Consider the following 19,723-nt stretch of genomic DNA (forward strand, 5'->3'; position numbering starts at 1 on the left):
CTATCACGAGCAGGTATTTCATGTTAGTACGCCATGTCCGCGACATATGTGCCTTTCATTCCCGGAAGGATCAGTTGCCTGAAAGATTTTTTTAATAAAAATGGCTTCAAAAATATGCTTGATAAATTACCACTTCTAGAAAATAAAAAGAAGCTAGTGACAAGAGAAACATAAAAATACAAAGAAGATCGCACCAAAAACTGTATTGCTCAAATGAGTCATTGAGAAGTGCACTGATACATAGAGTAGCTGCAGGGATAAAGATCTACCATGCAAAAGAATCACTGGTGCGAATATAAAGCTAATTTTACTTTTATTATTATTTTATCCTTCTTTTTAAAGGCGCACTCCCTTCTAATTATATAAAGTATTTTACTTAGGACATCAGTTGTATAAGCAAACTGAAGTAAAGGATTTAGTGTGCTTTCTTGGCTGCTACCTTGAGTTTAACTAGCCAGGTATATAGCTAGAGCTAGCTTCCTGCATTGGATTTTCTATGGGTGCTGCATATTTTCTTTTATTTTATGCAAAAGAGATGATAACTATTTCAACAGCTTTTATTTTACAATTTAGCTTAGTTTTACCTTTATATATTGAAATCATCATCACCCACCAGCTATCTGGATCAAATCTATCTTTTTCACCTCCTTCTAGGTCTTTTTCAATACACCTAGCTAGACCTTGTCCTAGGAACTATCAAGTCACTCCTCCATTCTTTCCAAATCGTGCAACCAACTCGATCTTCTTATCTGGATAACATCTCCAATGCCACAAATACTTTAGCCTGCTAGTTAGCTCTTCTGAACTCTTTTTAACACCTTTAAACTGGTCTTACACATCAAACTAACCTTTCCTATTCATTCTTTTCTAAACAGTCAAGCTCTTCCTTTTTTACTGCACCTGTTTCACTGCCTTGCAACAAATATAACACTTCTTATACAGTCTTCCAACAACCTACCTTTTGCATCAACAAAAACTCTGTTGGTCAGCAAAGGAAGTAACTTTCTAAGTGTTTTCCTAGCAGAACCTAACCTGCAAGTGGCACTTCTTTTAACACCCCTTCACTATCCAACATATCACCTAGGGAACAAAAGTTCTTAACTATATGTAATGATTCCTGTTGTAATACATCATTGAAAAAACTTTGTTGCTCAAAACAATTGATTAAGATTTTTCTTAGAAAAAAACCATGCTTATTGTTGATTTAATGCAACAAATGTTGCCAACATAAAAAGAATCAGTAAGAAAGGGTGCATTTTATTTCATTCTTATATATCTAGCCTAACTGTTTTATCCCTATAGTACTACTTAAATGAAAATTTCCAATCTCATGTCTATGTTATAATCTCCAGGTACACGTTACTTTTAATAACTAAAATATCTAGCCTTGACATAGTGCTTTAGCATAGTCAAACTTTTGACATTGTTGCAACCGTAATGGTAACTAAATAAAAAGATGTTTTTTAAAATAATTTTATGCAGGCATATTATTGTTCAAATCTCCATTATGCTTTTAATTTTTTAAACCACCATAGGATGTTTACTAAAAAATCGTTCTAAGATCTAAGAAGATCTAAATCTAAGAAGATTGATTTAGATTTTCTTGATTATATATACACTATCGTTATAATAAACACAACTCAGAATGTGATGTGTTGTTTGATATCACATACTTTGTAACAAAACTTCTTATATATTATCTTATTTTTTTAGGCAGGCATTACAATGAAAAAAATATTACTGACATTTTCACTGTTGGTGTGTTTGATTGGAGATGTTAAAATGGCTGGTAAGCAAACCTTCAATGTAATGCACTTGTGTTTTGTAATAAGTTACTTGTTTTAATGAAGACCACCTTGATTAACCAAGTGAAATGTGATAAAGAGAATCTAAAAATTTGTATGTTGTCAAGTGCAATGTCGGATTTTGCAAAGTATATCTTCATATTGTGCTTATGTATAATTATCTCTTAGTGAAATTATTAATTTTGATTAAGTCAGTCAATTCAAATAACACTTTTAAAATGGTAATTAAATCAACCTTTTTCCATAGTATCCACATGTCCACCGTATTCTGCATTTCTACTTCAAGCTATTATATTAATAATAATATGATTGATATTTGATGAACAAACATTTATATATAATTTATATATAAATATATAAATTTATATATAAGGCCTACCAAAGTGCACAGTGCATTCAATTTTTGTTTAGCATAATTTTGAATAAAAAATGCAGTAAATACTCTTAGTGAAGCCATATTTTGATTACATACGGATTCTAAAATTTCAAAAATATTCTTTTTAGTTAATTTTTAACAAAACTTCGGTAACCATAATTAATAGAGACAGGGAAATAATTATCCATCTTTATTTATTTTTTATGCACCCAAAAAGTAAAATTAATAAATAATATAAATTTGTTTCCAAAGGCAAAGAGAATTGTAGCTGAAAAGTTAAGTGACTACAGTACCGCTTGAACATAACTTGACATTTATGCAAGTTTTACGAACTCGCATATCTACATAATGCATGACAATAAGATATAATGAAGTCTTTTGTTTTCACATGTAACATGCAAGCTATTGTTTAAAAGCGCTAATGATCACAAAAACTCACAAAAACGACATATTGTAGGTGCTTGGAAATTAAAGACACGATTCCAACGGAGTAGTTAACAATCTTACTCGCTAAACAAACAAAATACAAGGCAAAGTTTAAGTAACAAATAACACATGTAACATGACATAAATATTAGGAAATAAACACTTACTAGAAATATAGTGGCGTAAGCCAAGCCAACTACAAGTGAGAGAAAACAACTGAAAATAATGCTCAGATGCAGAACAACTCCTGTGATGTACGAAAGACTAATTTCACTCAACAGCGAATTTATTACTATAATGTATGTTCCACCCTGTCGCTACATGTTGAAGACTGCTAGCACAGAAAAAGGATGTGCAAGATGTGCAAAACAAAACGGACTCAAGGGGAAAATTTAACTAAAAATAGTACCAAAATTACAATTATTCTTTTTACATAATTAACACGGGGCATCCCAACACAAAACTAACGAATATAATGCATCTCGTACTCCACCGCAGAGCGAACTCTACAGCAGAGCACAAACAGGACAACACAAGGACAACACAAATTACATAACAAGTATAAATTTCAATACGGCAGGAACACATATATTTTAAAATAAACGGACAACTGCGTTAATACTTTTTTACCGTGATTAAAAATAGTAGTTTATAGTTATAGTTATAGTTATCGTTTATAACAAAATACGGCACTTTTTAAACTTTGACATATATATTGTTTTTTCCTCCTAAACTTTTAACAAAATTTTCCTAAAATATAGGATGATTGTTATAATGTTTTTTTTCTTCGTGTTTTCTCCTAATATTTGATCCAAACACTTCCTAAATTGTACTAAAATATCTTAAAAATTATAAAGTTTTAGATCTATGACCACGCTAAATTGTTTGGAGGTGAGGGGGTCATTCTTTTTAGAATAGGTAAAAATGTATTTTTAGCTAATTTCTCATCCACTCACAGGATGCCTGAATGCTTGTGATTTGAGGGATTGATGATACTCAGATTATATAATTTTGACATTTAGGGCAGGGACAGGATGATGGGGATACTATATTTGTAAGTCATCAACCCTAAGTCAAAGAAAAAAATGAAATCAAAGTCCTGTTAGTTGAAGATTAATGTCTGATTATAGAAAAATTTTAAAAGCACTAGCCCTATAAATTCATGTAAGCTATATACAATAATTTATGGATAGCTTTTTTATGCTGCCCTATATGTGTGTCAAGATCGTATTCCCCAGAAAACTTCTTTATAACGTTGACAGAACCAATCTTGTTTCAAAGGTTGTGAAAAAAGGTTTGTATATTGCAGCATAGGTAGTATGGTACATAAAGTTTCCGGTAGTGTATTTAAAAAATGAACATGCCACTGTCACTGGTCAAAAAGGTTGTCTTTGCCGCTCTAAGGGAAACATAGTCAAAGTTGTCAATAAATAGGAATAATAACATGTCTGCAAAAGATATTAGTTGAGGTAATTTTTAATTTAAATTCCCGGAGCAAAGGAAAATATAACTTGCTGAACCCCAAAGTGCCTCATTTTTGTTTGAGGTCGGCTTGCGAACATCGACTCTATCGTGCTCACTTTCGGTACTTTGGATTGACAGGGCTGAACCACTTTAAATGTTTTTTTTGGAGGGGATGTTTAAAGTTAGACTAAAATCTGCGGGTGTTTGAGCCTGCTGCAAAAAGAGCTGGTATAATCTTTGGGGTGACATAATAATAGCTGATAGGGCAGCTTGTCATTATATAATATAGTTAGTATAGTGATAGTATAAAGTTAAAAATAGCATCTTTATTAAATTGCACAATTTTTTCCTCTTCGTTTTTTCTACTTAGTGTAAAAGACCGAAAATGAACCCTAGGCTTGGAAATTTGGCAGAAACGATTGTTTCATTTTCGCTACTTTTCCGCAAAGTCTACTTAACACAAAACATTTGGATCGTTTCCGTCAGCTTCAAATCACGATAACGATGGATCGTTTCCCTGGACTCCAGAAATTTCCAGGCCTGTACCCACATGATTGCTTAATAACAGTACATATAAATTAATCTGTGTGAGGGGTCTGGGTACCAGAGGTTCATCAACAAATTTAAACGACATAAACCAGGATTTTTAACCAACAATCCATTCAAATCTCTATTAGATTTTTCAACAATTTGTGGGATAAACAAATTTTTAAATGTAAATTAAATCTTTAGAACTCAAAATCGTGAGAAGTCAAGTGCTATTAATTCATTTTAAGGTGTCAAGTTGTGTGAAAAATAAAAAGCTGAAAGTAAAACTATGCTACAAACCTTTAACTTTCAAGTTTTACCTTAAATATCTTCGCATAAAACGTAAATCTTGTTGTATATTATCAATATTTAATTTACTCGAGTGATGTCACATGTAAAACAAACCATTAAAATACGCTCAGAAAAGATTTAAATTAGGTCATAAGAGCTGCAAAGCTTCCAGTGTCCCATGACTTTTTAAATGTTAGACTTTGTTCCTGAGCCGGCTCAGGAACAAAGTCTAACACTGGAGTAAATTTACACATGCAAAATTAGGCATGTGCAAATTATTAAACCACATTATTATATTAAATGCTTACCTATTGGTGAAGGTTACATTTCTTCCACAGCAAGACTTCTCTCAAATCACTTCAAAAAGAACCTTTAGAATTAAACCTTCTTTTTTTCAGATCCTCCAAAGTTGTTTACCTTTAAGATAGAAATTCGACTGAAAGATGGTCAATGTTTCAACTATATTTACGAGAATGATGAGACGTCTAAAGGTTTTTTATCTTTAAAGGAAAAGGTAATGGCTGGTGTCAAATATGCATACAAAGGTAGGTTTTATACTGTTGTTATAGTTTCATAATAACTACCTAAAAACCCTAACAGCTTTAATCATTAGCGGCGTATTTTAAAGGAAATTTTTTAAGGAAAAGACTTTTAAGTTTAAGATAAAGCTACCTGGCCACACAAAGGAACAAATATGATTTTTTCGACCCCTATCAACAAATCAAATGTATCATTTTACCCCCATCGTTTGGCCAACACCCCTCAGGAATAACCTTTTCTTGAGTGTAACTCCTTTATTCTGGAAAGGTTATGGGAAAGACGCTACTGCATAGCTCAATGACTCTTGTATCAGAAATAATGAATTATAGTAATACGATCTTCCTTTATAAAACACATTTGATGTGTTAAAAAGTGTAACCACTAATAAAAATAACTGGAGTCTTTTTAACAACATTCCTAAATTAACATGCATTCATGAATTACTCTGTGAGGGCTCAAAATGTAGTTATACATAGCTATTTTGCCAATAGACAGAGGTTTGTTATTATGGAGATTCAATGAAGCTCAATTAAGAATAATAGCTTGAATAAAGTACGGTAATTTAACCAGTAAGCTTCGATTACTAGAGTCTATAAAGACCCTAGTAATCAAAGCTTGAATGCTGTGTTTTAATGTTTTTGACTGCTGTGTTTTAATGTATTTATTAAATGTTGCATTTTCATGGCTGCAGATTAATTAAACTTTGTATAAGCTACTATTCTGTCAGAACAACACGTCATAAATATTATTTGCTTTCCTGTGTTCTTATTTGTTTCCTCTTATTAAAATTATAAACATTTTAAAGTACATTACAAATTTTTTGCTACCTAAAATCTAAGTATATACAAGTTTTGCAAAATTGCCACAATTGATTCTGTGAGAAATTCTGCCTTATAATATTTCTTTGTATTTGTTTTGTTTCTCAGGAACAAAGAGTAAACAGTGATAGAGGGATCCATTTTTTTATTCAAATTGTATTCCAATAAGCCAGCACACATTTGTGACCAATTTTACACTCTTACTTTTCCCTTCTTCTTTTTTGGAGAGAGTAGTTGCATTGGGGCAAAGTGCAAAATAATTTGAGATAATTCAAAAATGTTTTGCCTAGACACCAGAAAAAGAATTAATGGAACAGAATATTGCAGTGTTAAAAATCTTGAATTTCTTTTATATTTTTAGATCAGACGTTTTTTTTTAATTCTAAGTTCAAGAAGTTTGAGTGTCCATGGGGAGTGTATAGAGAACCTGTTGTACAATTTGAAATTACTTCGAACCGGAACATAACAAAAGAAGCTGCTTCTGAACCATTAAGGATTGCAACGAAGCATGACGTCTTATTGATTTCTTCAAAAGGAGGAAGTGTTAGAGTACGTGCAGATAGTTTGAAAAATGAATACACATATGAAAAAAAACTGCCATCAAGTTATGTGCGAATGGAGGTCGATCTGTTTCTTTATCACTTCTGCGAATTAAAAAGTGCTTTTCGAGTTAAACTTGCATCAAAACTGATTTTGCCAAATGGTAATGGAACATACAATCCAAATGATATCTACTTTTATTCCGATCAATGCTATGATAGTAAGTCACAAAGACTTAAAAAGGCTGTTGTAACATTTTTCCTTGTGGCTGGAGAAAAACGTGAACTCAGTTCCACTCGTACACAATATGCTTATAAAGTGTTGGACCAAATGCATTATGATGGCTCTCTCTGGAAAGTTGGTCTTGGTTTACATAAAGAGGTAATTTTCGGTTTCACGTATTTGGTATGATGTTAAATTCATGGCAGGCCTATTACGACGCAACCAGACGCAGATCAAATGTTAAATTATTACCACAAAACTGAAAATTATTGAAAGCAATGTATAATAATTTTCTAGGTGGACAAAGTTGAATATTTTGGTGCGAATAAGGATGACAGTTTGACTGACGTGGAGAAAATTTACATTGGAGTTGGTTCTGTGGCAGGACTTCTGTTGTTAATTATCATAATTGTCATGGTAAAGAATATATATTTCTTTTTGCAGCTGCAATATTTTTTAATTTTATAATACTAACTTGTTTTAAAGATAGAGTGTATAGTAATCTTTGAGCATGAGATAAAATCTTGTTGTTGTTTTTTTTTTGTTTTTTTTTGCAATAGTAAATTAATATTTATTAGTTGTATATCACTAAAAATAATTTTTTGATACTGATCACATGATCTTGTGATTTTTCAATTTTATAAAGTACTTTAAAAATGTCCTCTTGTGACAGGTATATAATTATCATTTATTTACAAACTAAATTGTTTTTGAATTTTATCTGAATTTTAGCTTAAACCTTTAAATAAAAATGGGGAAAAATAACAAAATTTAAATGGGTAACCATATAAACAGTTATTGAAAAAGTTGAAGAGCCAAGAACTCAAAGGAATAAAAAACATTTCAATTAGAAAAGGGACTTTGCCATCCAAAATTTTGATTTTATGATAAAGAAAGAATAGTTTTCTTTAAGTAAAGGGTAATTTTAGCATTAAAGTGTTGTTTTCATAACATCATTGTAACGTTTTTTTTTAGATTGCAGGTTGTTGTTGTGAGTGCTGCAAGGACACGAATGATAATGATGAAGATGAAGATTCTACTGGTTCAACAAGAAAGAAACCTGAGTATGTGGAATTAGATATTGTAACACCACAAGCTGAGGAAGAGCATGGGTATAATAATAAATTGTACGAAGATGAAAAGGTATTAACTAATTTGCCAATGCAATATTTGTTTAAAGTTGCCACATTGTAATGTAAGGCATTATTAATATGTGTAAACCTGGTGCTAAAGGATTAGTTCGGTAAAAATATGTTTTTCTTTTAACGAGTCTTATAAAATTCTCCTTCAAAAACGAAACCTAATGATACATACATTTAATGTAATAAACTATCCACAACGATCAGAACTTGCTCTCTTTTGTATTGTTTTTATAAACGAACCTCTTTGCTTACGTCACTACGACAGATGGGTAACCTATGTATATACTGTATGTTTTGTAGCGTTTGTAATAGATTTGTTTTTAGTAGTTGTAAAAGTTAAACGTATTCTAGTTGTAAAGTTTACAAAAACGCTATCTGATTCTGAAAGCAATATTTATGCTAGCAGTGAAGGTGGAAGTAGTGGAAATGAGGCTGATTTGATAGTGTGACAGATATTTCTTGATGAAATTTCTGAACATCCTTATTTTCTTCACTATACTCGTCATCACTTTTGTGATTCTCATCTTTATTCTCTTCTTCTGTCTCATCTGAAGATGAAATCAGGACATATTGTTCTTCATGTTGTACTAATCCAATATTGTATTGCACTCCTATGGCACTATTTGTGGTTTTACTTCAGGATCTGTTTGTATTTCTTTGGTTTTGCATTCAAAGTCGAATCTTAGAACCAAAGCATGATGGTGGATACCATCTTCACAAAGTTTACGTTTTGCCCTTGATTTTTCTTGTGTTTCACTCGACTTTCGCTTTTGCGGTTGTTTATCCATATTATAGGCAAATAATGTAGGAACAGCTTCAGCCTTCAGCAAATTAAACTTAAACAAAAATATTAAACACAAAGTTGAGTAAGATTTTGTTTGGCATATGTTAACCCTTTAAGTGCTGGATATTAAAATGGGAAACATATACGATGAAATATGGTCCATATAACGTGTTAAACAATAATGATCAGTTTGATCTGGATAATGCCTAATGTAACCTTTTCTTAATAAGAACTGGTATATGTTAAAGGGGGGCTGTTTTGTTAAAATTTTCTCAAATTTTGGGAAAATCATAGCTTCATTCTTATAAAAAATCCATGCTGCTGTAGAAATAAAACAATTCTATTACCTTCAAATCTCTTTTGAAACAGTCTGACATAGCTTCTTATCTTTTGGTAGTTTTTCCTTTTGATGTTTTGCAACTATGTTTTCTTGAGGTTTTTATCTTTCGGTAGTCCATAAATACTGACTTTTTTAAATCTGTTTACCATAAAAGTATTGCTATAGCAACCCACTGCCATACACCAAGGCATTGAATTTAAAAAAATATAGACACATCAAAACTTTCTACCAACAATTTCTATTTACTTTTAAAACACTTCTCTTTTCTCTCATCTGTTTTCACTGATATTTGCTGTAAACACACTTGTCTTGTTAAAAGCATCTGCCTCTGTGACGTCATTAACACAGAGATTGTTTAAAAGGAAAAGTCTGTTTACAAACAATGAAAATCATTCTCAAAAAAGAAAATATGTTTTTCGAGTAATCAGCATATGCTGACTTCAATTCTTTTGAAAAAACCTTGATATTGAAGAATTCATTTTTACCGAACCAATCCTTTACAAATGTCACCAACGCAATATTTTGATCAAAGTTATGAATTATTAAAATTGATAATTTCATAATATGATAATAATAGGCTAATGCAACATTTCATTACTTAAAGCTTCCCATCTTGTTCGGACGATCTTAGGATGAATTATCTATTTGCCTGAGGATCGTTTTACCAAGATGAAATTTAAGTAATAAAATGCTGCATTATTTCTCGCATATAATAGTTTAGACTATTTAGTTATGTCTTGAAAAATATTGTTAACAACTGAGTTGCATCAACCTCAATATTGTTTTAATTCTCTTGTTTAAATCTAACTTGTTTTATGATTTAAAGGGGCTGCGTTAGGCTCCTGTAAGAAAGTGTACGTAGCAAAAGACATGTTAATATCTTAAAGCATTTTGCATGTGCTATCAATAGAATGTTTTAATCAATCAATATATTTCAGGGTATGTGCATTCTTTTGCACACCTCTCCTAAAAAACATGCGTCTCCAGTCTTAACTGTGTTTTAATAGTCCTTAATTCAAGTGCCATAGGTTTTTTCTTAGGGTTTCCGTTTTTAGTGATTTATAAATTTTTATTATGCTCACACAGAAGTTGCTTGTTTTTGCTAATTTCCTAATTTCTGTTTTATTAATCTGTTACCAAACAATTTACCTTTTTTAACCTAGAGTGTAGATAGCTTCCAACATAAACGGCTAGATAGCTTCCAACATGCACCTCCGGTATACCAAGATAACATTGATGCAGTGCAGGTATTCAGCTCTGATACTTAAATTGTTGTTAATGTGAGCAAAAATGTAGATACCAACGTATAACTATTTCACAAAATTTGCTTCTTTTTACTGAAGATTATAACCGGGGAAAATCTTCTTTGTAAATTGATTATAGGTAAAGAAATTTAATGAGTTTGAGTTTTTAAATCTAGGTACAAGTGGAACAGCCAGTTGAGCATACCCCCAATGACTATGGTGTTGACGATGAACCCGTTGAGGTATGAATGTGGTTTATAAATTTCTTGGTTACAACAAAAAACGTTTTAGTTTACTGATACGTTATTGTTTACTAATAGTTTAGAGTTTGCAAATTTTTGAAATAATAAAGATAAACTACTAATTGTAGGATTCATCATTTTATTTACTGTAGCAAAACTTGCATGGAAAATTGCTCTTATATTAATTAACCAATTTTTATTAAAAATTCTGATTCTGTTAATGTTTTATTTACTTATTTTTAAATATTCAGGTGCAAGTTGAATACACTCCACTTGAATACACTGAAGACTACGAAACAAAAGTATGCGCCTTTATTTCCTTTTTTTAAAGTGTGATGCTTATACAGTATGACACTAATTCACAAACAGTGCTTTATTAAAAGTTTGACTTGGGGTGTTTGTAAATCATTAGTATAATCATAAGTATTGGAGCTGCATTCAATCTTAAAAAGGGTCATTGCAAAGTAAGATTGATTTACGATCATTCAAGTGTAGGAGAGAAAATAAAATAATCTTTTTAGTATTGTCTTTTTTTGTCACTTTTGTATGTACATGTAAGGGAACTGCAGCTATAACGTTTTTAAGACTTTAGACTAATCCTAGTTATGGCAGAAAAAGATAATAAAAAAGAAAATTATCTTGTTTTCTTATAAAAGTGCAAAAATGTTAATTCCTAAATGGTAAGGTGTTTTATTTTGAGCCACCAAGAAGTCAAGTGTCAAAATGATAAAATTATCGGAATTAAAAAACTGAGTTGTTATTTCTATTATTGGTTTCATTAGGTTGTTGCTGTTGAGCCTGAAGAAAGCGCACCTAATCCAACTCTTGCATTAATTGGCGAATTTCCAAGACCTCCTGCTGATGAGTTTGATAGTGACTCTAATAACAGTTTTGACGAAGATGACGAAGATGACGGTGACTTGACATTGCATGAATTGATGAGTAAAAGAGACGATCCAAATGTGGAAAATGAGTTTTATGTAGGATTCTGTTTGTCTTAGGCTTGTAGTTCAATAATATTGCAGTAGCTAACACCTGAAAGGTTTTGGGGAAATATACTGTTTCTTTTAAATTGTAAATGTTCTTTTACATTATACAGGCCAGTGAACGGTCTCCCTCCATTTAAAAGTAGCTTACTTTACAAAAATACGCATTTTTAGCTGTCATAAAGCCTGTTATAGCTAGCTTACAGGAACTTGGTTCCTAGACCATCTCATATCTGTTCTAGGTTAGCTGCCAGCCTGGATGTTGGTAGAAATTATTTACATGTGGTGCTTTTATTTTTATTAAAACTTGCATAAAATAAATAAATATAAAGGAGTGAACAGCACTCCTTAAATTTTTAAGGTTCTGTTTTGCTGCACAAATAATATAAAAGCCAGATATTACCAATAACGCCAAGGTTGGACAGCTTGCACAGATAGTGAAATTTATAAATTTTTTGCATTGCCTTTTTAAAATACATTTGATTTACCTAATGTTCGCCGTGTTGATTTGCAAATATGATTTTATTTTCAACTGTTTTAATTTGGGTAGAATGTCTTCCTAAATCTCATAGAACTTTTATGGCTTGATTTACCCGGTCAGTATGTAAAAGTTTTGTTTTCAATTTTTATAAATGTCATCTCTTTTTTTTTTTCTAGAACTTGGAACGAAATATGCCAACAGCGTTAATTTATCCTGATTCCATTGTCTCAAAAAACAGGAGACCTGACGTATTTCCATGTAAGAAATGCACTATTTTGATTATGGACTGTTTATGTATATTTTTATGCAAGCAGCTCAAGTTAAAAGTTTATACATAACTGTTCAAGTGTGTTTTTTCATTTCAAGTTATTTGTTTTTAAAAGAGAAACGTTTTGGTATTGATATTTTGACGAAATGTCGCAAATTATTTTTTACCTACTGTTCCATAGTGTGCAGCATAAAAAAAGTAACACGACTGCCTAGAAACAAATTGACATTGAAAACAATGTTCTGCATTGCGGTGCGTTTCGACCATCAAAGTTGCAAGTAAACGTTACTCACTTTTAAATCCAAACTTGCCCCAGTGTTTTGAATTGTCACATGTTGACATAAGCATTTTTTATTGCTTTTCTGAATTCTATTGTATACAAAAATGAAGCGAAGTTACCAAAAAAGGGTTATTTACAGTGCAAATTAGCTTAAAACTAAAAGAACATTCAGTGAGATTTACCTCACACATGCAAAAATTCATATGATTATTAATGGCTGTGTTATTTTTATGTTTTAGTTCTGTTTTTTTTTACTGCAACACTGCACTGTAGATTCTAGAACAGATTTTTTTTTAGATTTGCAAAATAATTTTTTCATGTTATTAGGGCCAGACAGCCGGGTTGTACTAAGTTACGAAGGCAACGATCCATGTTCTGATTACATCAACGCAAGCGTAGTGAAGGTATTTTATTATAAACGTTGTGGGTTTTGACTTTGTTAAGTAATTCATTCAGAGTGACAATGTTCAGATCTAAATTTTAAGAAAAATTATGCTGTGGCTAAAGTCATTATGTTATATTTCTTCACAAATGCGTATTGCATAGCAAATATTCTTCCCACTTCTCTGTTTTATGTTATTAGGCCTATACGGGTCTGCAACATTAATATATGTCAATGCAACAGTTTTAATCATACTTAAAAGGAACACTGATAAAGTTTTTGAGTGGATGTTTTGTAACATTATAGAATGAAAAGGGTTACCCGGCATATATTGCAGCACAAGGTCCATTAGCGTCCACAGTGAACGACTTTTGGCGAATGGTTTACGAGCAAAGTTCGAATATTATTGTTATGGCATGTCCTTTGTCATCCCAAGGACAGGTAATTGGTTCCGTTACAGTCGTGTTTACGCTACAATTTGTTGATGCTGGTTTTATATAGATTAGTGTCAGTGTTCAGAGTCCTAAACTTCTTGGTGTTCACAGAATCTAAATTTTCACAGATATTGTTTATGTATATTTTATTTATTTTTTATAGGAAAAATGTGCCCAGTACTGGCCCCCAGATAGTGTGGCTCGAAAATACGGAAATTTAGTCGTGCAATTAAAGAAGAAAGAATTGAAGACTGATTTTGTTGCTAGCACTGTAGCCTTGAGAAGCGAGGTAAAAGGTGTTTTGTTTTTATTGTTTTTTTTTGTTATAAATATGTTGTTTTTATGGTAATATAATGTTGTATTACGTGGATTACCTTCTTGTTTTCATCCATTAATTTATTCATTTATTCATTATTTGAAGCATGAGACAAGAGAAGTCTACTTGTACAGATACAATTCTTGGCCTACATATGGTGAAATTCCAAACAGCGCGAAATCTGTGGTCGGCTTCTTATTGGAAGTGCGAGAGGGTATCCATGGAAATAGTGGAACATTACCCATATTTCATTGCAGGTTTGAAATGTTATTTTTACTGAGATGAGTATTTATTTTTAAACTAGTCTTTATCCTATGAAAAGTTCCAAGGTGGGGGATCCCCCCGTCGTATATAGTTATCACATCGCTTTTTCGTGCATCCTTACTCGCCTGTTTACCTGAACTAATGAAATTTACTTAGACGGGGTTTATTATTATAATTGGAGGTGCGATTATAATGTCGTAGAAAAGCCCTGTTTTTTAAACTGGCTCAAACAGCGATTATCTATATTATCTCTTTAATAATAGCCGTCGTTTGTCTGTCTGTGTGTCCGCAAAAGCCGCGTCAAGTTACGGAAACACGAAATGTGATATATAAAGGACGGGCGACCCGTGGATTTTTCCACGTATACGTCTGTCTGTCGCAGAATGGTACCACGAGTAGCGGGACGCACCTGATGTGGTATAAAAATGCAGTAAATAAAGGAAGGGCGAACCCATGGATTTATCTACGGGCCATCGACTAGTTACCATATAGAGATTTTAGGTTGTAAGAACATGTAATATGCAGATAAAAATCATGCCCAAAACTTTACACACAGCTGGGAAAACTTTAAAAGTTGTCTGCGCAAGTAGTTAACAGCATCCTATTGAAATAACACACTCTCATTTTGAACTTTGGGTTGGAAACTAGTTGGTTGGATTCGCAGTATTGAACCATATAATTGTTGCTGATATCAGCAGGACGTCAGCGTGTCTATTTTTGTTCAAGATTATCATGAAGAATAGGTAAAGTGCGCATTAGTAATCTCGTTAAAAAGATTAAGCAACTGTCTGGTGTTGTTATAAATAAAGTGCGGGTGTGCTTGTGTCACGTTTAGTTCAACAAAACTGCTAAAGGCTTACATAGGTGAATAATTATCATAGCAAATCCGTATTTCATTCTCAACAGAGAATCACGCCAATATCTCCCTCTAACGCCAACATCTCCCTCTATAATGTTGGTGTTTAGAAATCGAAACTTTTTATCATCCTAGCTGACGCCGACACCACTTTTAAGGCCTTTAACTTTTAATTATTCAAACTCAAAGTTTTACAGGTGTATTTTGCAGACACGTTTATACAAAGTTGATTGGTGAAATATATTGGTTTACTAAAACCGTATTTCTTTTACAACAAATCCAAACAAACGTTTCTCCTATTTATATTTATGTGTTCCTTTTTTTTTAAATTTATTCCCGTGTTCTGTTTATAGTGACGGTATTGGTATGGCTGCGGTATGCATTGCGATAACTGAAGGCATGATAAAATTGGAAGAAACTGGAAGAGTGAATGTGAGAAGAATAGTGAGGTTGTTGAGAAAAGATTTGGCAGGTGCGGTGGAGAGTGCTGAGCAGTATCGATTCATTTACACGGTAAGTTTGCAAGTGACGTAACGTCAGTTGTAAATGTAAGGGACGTTGAAGCGGGTTTATACTTAGAGAAATGATTGTCGCAATTTAAGTGAATCTGATGTGCATTCTGTGAATTTAACCCGCGAAAACAATTCCTACAGAGAACGGAAAAACGTTAAAGCGGCTATGAAGTCAGCTTTAAATTTAAAATATATTTGGAGGCTATGTATGTGACAAAAGTTATTATGCTCATAAACATATAAATTAATAATTTTAATCTCTATAATAATAGCCGTTGTCTGTCTGTCTCTGCGCGGACCCCTCGCTGAGTTAGAAAATGATGTTACGGAGACACGAATATCAAATGCGATATATTTTTATCCACTTTGTTGCGACGGGTAAATATAAAAGACGGGCTAACCCGTGGATTTTTCCACGGGCAACGACTAGTGTAAAAATAATATTAATCTCTTCTCAAAGCTCCTTGATTCTTACAGATTAAAAAATAAGGCTAGTTGCGAAGGCTAATCCTAAAATTTCCAGAGGTCTTCACTGAAGTTTCTTTCGCGGGAAAATTATTCTTTTAAATTATCAAAATGTGTCGTGCGAAATCGGGGAAATCTAAAGAAAGGATAATTGTAGAACTAAATGTTAAAAGGAAGCATGGACGTTTTATTTTGGCAGAAATGAGCCAAAATTTAGACCTTGAGTAACCATGCCGATATAAATGTTTGTTGAATTGTTTACGCGCATGCGCAATAATGTAAACATCTTTTTTATTTTTAGGCGTTGTGTGAATATGCAAGTTATTTGAATAAATAAATTCAGGTAAGTTCTACTTTGCTTTTTGGATGTTATTTTTGGATGATTGTAGAACTTCCGCATTGATATCTTGGTTTGAATTATCGAGACCTGTCGAAATTGGTCGAGGAGAGGTTGTCACCGATGTGTTGGAACGAACACTAATAACAATCGGTGTACAGGCACAAGATAATTTTCGACAACACGATCTACACTTTTCTAATCAACAATGCTTAATTTCCAAAATCCGCTCTCCACCCAAAATTTGCTAAAATTTGGACTCCTTGCAGCAAAGTTGTTTAGCGTTTTGTTTAGCGTGGTAAATAATATTTTCTATAAGAAATAAAATGATACTTTAAGAGTAAACAATTATATGAGCTTACGCTTTTTAGGGCGTATAATATAAAAGATGTTTGGGGCGAAGTGCAAAAATCAATTGTTTATAAAGAAGGTGGATAAAACTAATTGGATTGGATTTAATGCACCCGTGTAACTTATTTGATACATCTAGATTCATGTGGCTAAGCTAGTCTTGTAAGGAAAAAATATTGTCCTCGTAAGGACAGAGAAAGTCAGGATAAATACTTGCCCTCCAATTTTTTTTTTTTTAAAAACCTTTTTTTCCTTCTGTAGGTTTAGATAATTGGATGAATAAATAATCTGCTTTGGTTCAGATGTATCTGTTTTGTTTCGAAATTCATCTAACTTTAAATTTTGCATTCATGAATATATTTGTATAACGTAAAGGAAAAAGAGTTTTAGGGCCTACCAGTTAGGCGAGGTTGAAGGAAATGCTGACCAAGAAAAAAACGTATAGGGTCATGTGCTTTTAAGGAACACTGGGTTTTAAAAATAATTGCTCCCGTTTTAAAATTTGTGTCCTGATGGGTCATGGTTAACTAAATTGTGATTTATCATATAAATATTTGTCATATAAAATTGCTTTGCCAACCGACTTCGTGTATCGTGCGGCTAATGTTGGACTTAATTATTGTTAGGAATTATAATGAGCTCTGTGTTGCAACATATGAGGATATCGGTAGCTCAGTCAGGAGAGCGCTCGACTCATGACCAAGAGGTCATCGGTTCAGTTCCAACATAAACCCGTTGCCTAGGTAGGCATTTTAAGGTTTAAATAGGAGCTTTAAACGCCTTTGTGGTCACTCCTGGACACAATTGACAGGGTGTATCCCTCGAAATTGAGGCATAAAAAGACTCGTATCTAATTTTTTGCAGACTTTTTTTTTTTTGCATCTGCTCAAGCGTATTGATGTCAACTATAATCGAAGGTCAATTGTAATTTTTAACGATTCTTAAATTGCATACGTTTCTCTTTAGATGCAACAGCGATGCAGATATAGTTTCAATAATTTTGTTACTGTTTATATTTTGCATATTTTTGCATGTACAGTGGGACTGTCTTTATTTCGAACTCTTCAAACAATTGGCCAGGGTTTTTTGTAATGGTGAAAGAAAAGGGAGAAAACTGACAAGGGATGAAAGCAGGATTCGTAGCGTTTTGCAATCAAAGAGAAGCATATCATTGACTAAGCAGTTAGGGAACGTGAGTTCAATTGAAAGTTTTTTAATTTGATAGCCAGAGAGTCATGTTATTGACGGGTGATGAACTTGTCATGTTTAATTCACTTTTCTTTTCGGTCTAATCACGTGGAAGGAATTTTTTTTCTCAAAATTCTAATGTTAATGTCAGCAAGCCAGGGAAAAATAGTATCTTTCGAAGCCTAATGCTCAGGGGGTATGATATCATTTTCATATTACTTAGTCAGGGCTTGGAGGAAGAAAGGTCAGGGAAAATTCAATGATCCGGGATAAAGTGTTCGAGGTAAAGACAATCCACTGTTTCTACTGCTTTTCTAATTGCACGTTTTTGTATTTTTGAACACTGGGTTTATATTATGCAATTTTGTACCGAGGTTTTTTTACTTCTGTCATATCTATCGACGTATGAAATTTAAAACAGTTTGTCTGTATAAAATGCTTTGCTCCCTATCTTCGTAGTTTTACAGCTGGTCTGTTGCTTCGAAGTTCTTTTGACGATCTTTTACATGAAACTTAACACTCCGGAATTAAGTAAGCTATAATAGCGAAACTGTTTCGACATTTCGACAAATATTACGATTTTTGCGACACATTGCGTGTAACGTAAATATTCAATATTTAAAGTCTTATTTACTTCTATTTATTTAAGTGTTTTTTTTTATTTACCTATATTTTTCTTATTTATGCATATTTTTGTTACTTTTTTGCAAATTTTTGTAATATTTTTTTAGTGTGAACACAATACAATAATAAACCACATTTTTAGTCATACTGAAATCGCAACTTTTTGTTCCCTTGTTTACTAATAGCGAAGTTTTAATTTTGAAAAGCAAAAAATAAGTTCAAAAGTTCTATCCATGCACACAATTACCATTTGAACTGTCAAACTTTAACAGTTCGTGGCACAGCAAGCACTTCCAGTGCGGAAGGCCTCGAGTGCAAGGGTCTACAAGAATGTGAGATGATCCCGTCTGTTTGGTGTTTCCTAGGAAAACATGATTGATGTCTAGTTTAGCGGTTGCTGTATTGCATGGCTTTCGCGGCTCAATTCAGAGCTTCAAATGAACTACGGCCCTCCTTGCAGAATAATCATTGATAACAGTACCAATAAGAACTGAAGAAGAAGATATCCTTGGTGCACCATCGTTATATAACTAGTGATTTTTATATCGTATATCTATGTTGCAAAGATTTTTGCTGTTAAAACAGACAAGTAAAAATTGACTACATTGATTTAAGTCGAGCTAAGCTACTATGAAGGGAGAGGAGCTTCGTCAAGTGTTTTTGGTTTTTATTCATTGTAAACAAGTTATTAGAAAGATGCTTCTTTTTTGCGTAGGTTGTTTCACAATGCCTGTCTATGGCTGAACAAAAGGTGACGTAGTTTAAAAGTGTGTAGGAATTCTGGTTTGGAGAGGTACTACAAATAGGGCAAGCAAGAGAATTGTTAAAGGAAAGTTACAAAAAAATTATTTCCAATATTTTTGGGGGGTTTGTTACGCGTGGCAAAACATCTCATTATTACCCTTAGAATAGATGTGCGCAATTTTGAAAAAAATTAAACTGGAGTCATAATTTGGGCAAATATGTCCTCTTGTGCCAATAAATACTCGAATACATTGAAGAGAGGAAAGATCAAGTCATGGTTTAAAAACAACTCCATATGCATAGTTTGATCTTATTTTGGCCTTTCCAACTTTGTATCTTTTACCACTGGTTGCACGGCTTTATTTTGGAAATGGAACAAATATACACGGAAAAAAAGTCCTTGTTGCTAAGTCGTACGAACGGTGACGTGCTTTACTTTATGGTTTACTCCGGCATTATCTCACGTGACCAAA

The 19,723-nt window shown here is 32.7% G+C and overlaps 1 protein-coding gene across 1 annotated transcript; it reads left to right on the forward strand.

Moving 5' to 3' along the window:
• The first annotated feature begins 148 nt into the window (after positions 1-148).
• Positions 149-18,659, forward strand: LOC130640831 (uncharacterized). The gene is made up of 18 exons (XM_057447404.1): positions 149-287; positions 1,714-1,789; positions 5,289-5,435; positions 6,610-7,169; positions 7,308-7,427; positions 7,986-8,153; positions 10,440-10,523; positions 10,697-10,762; positions 11,014-11,064; positions 11,545-11,742; positions 12,406-12,487; positions 13,105-13,181; positions 13,466-13,600; positions 13,757-13,882; positions 14,015-14,166; positions 15,383-15,542; positions 16,308-16,349; positions 17,661-18,659. The coding sequence occupies exons 2-17, from the start codon at positions 1,726-1,728 to the stop codon at positions 16,341-16,343; spliced, it is 2,226 nt and encodes a 741-aa protein (XP_057303387.1). The 5' UTR covers positions 149-287; positions 1,714-1,725; the 3' UTR covers positions 16,344-16,349; positions 17,661-18,659.
• The last annotated feature ends 1,064 nt before the right edge of the window (positions 18,660-19,723 follow it).

Source organism: Hydractinia symbiolongicarpus, chromosome 1 (genome assembly GCF_029227915.1).
Source record: "Hydractinia symbiolongicarpus strain clone_291-10 chromosome 1, HSymV2.1, whole genome shotgun sequence".
NCBI lineage: Eukaryota > Metazoa > Cnidaria > Hydrozoa > Anthoathecata > Hydractiniidae > Hydractinia > Hydractinia symbiolongicarpus.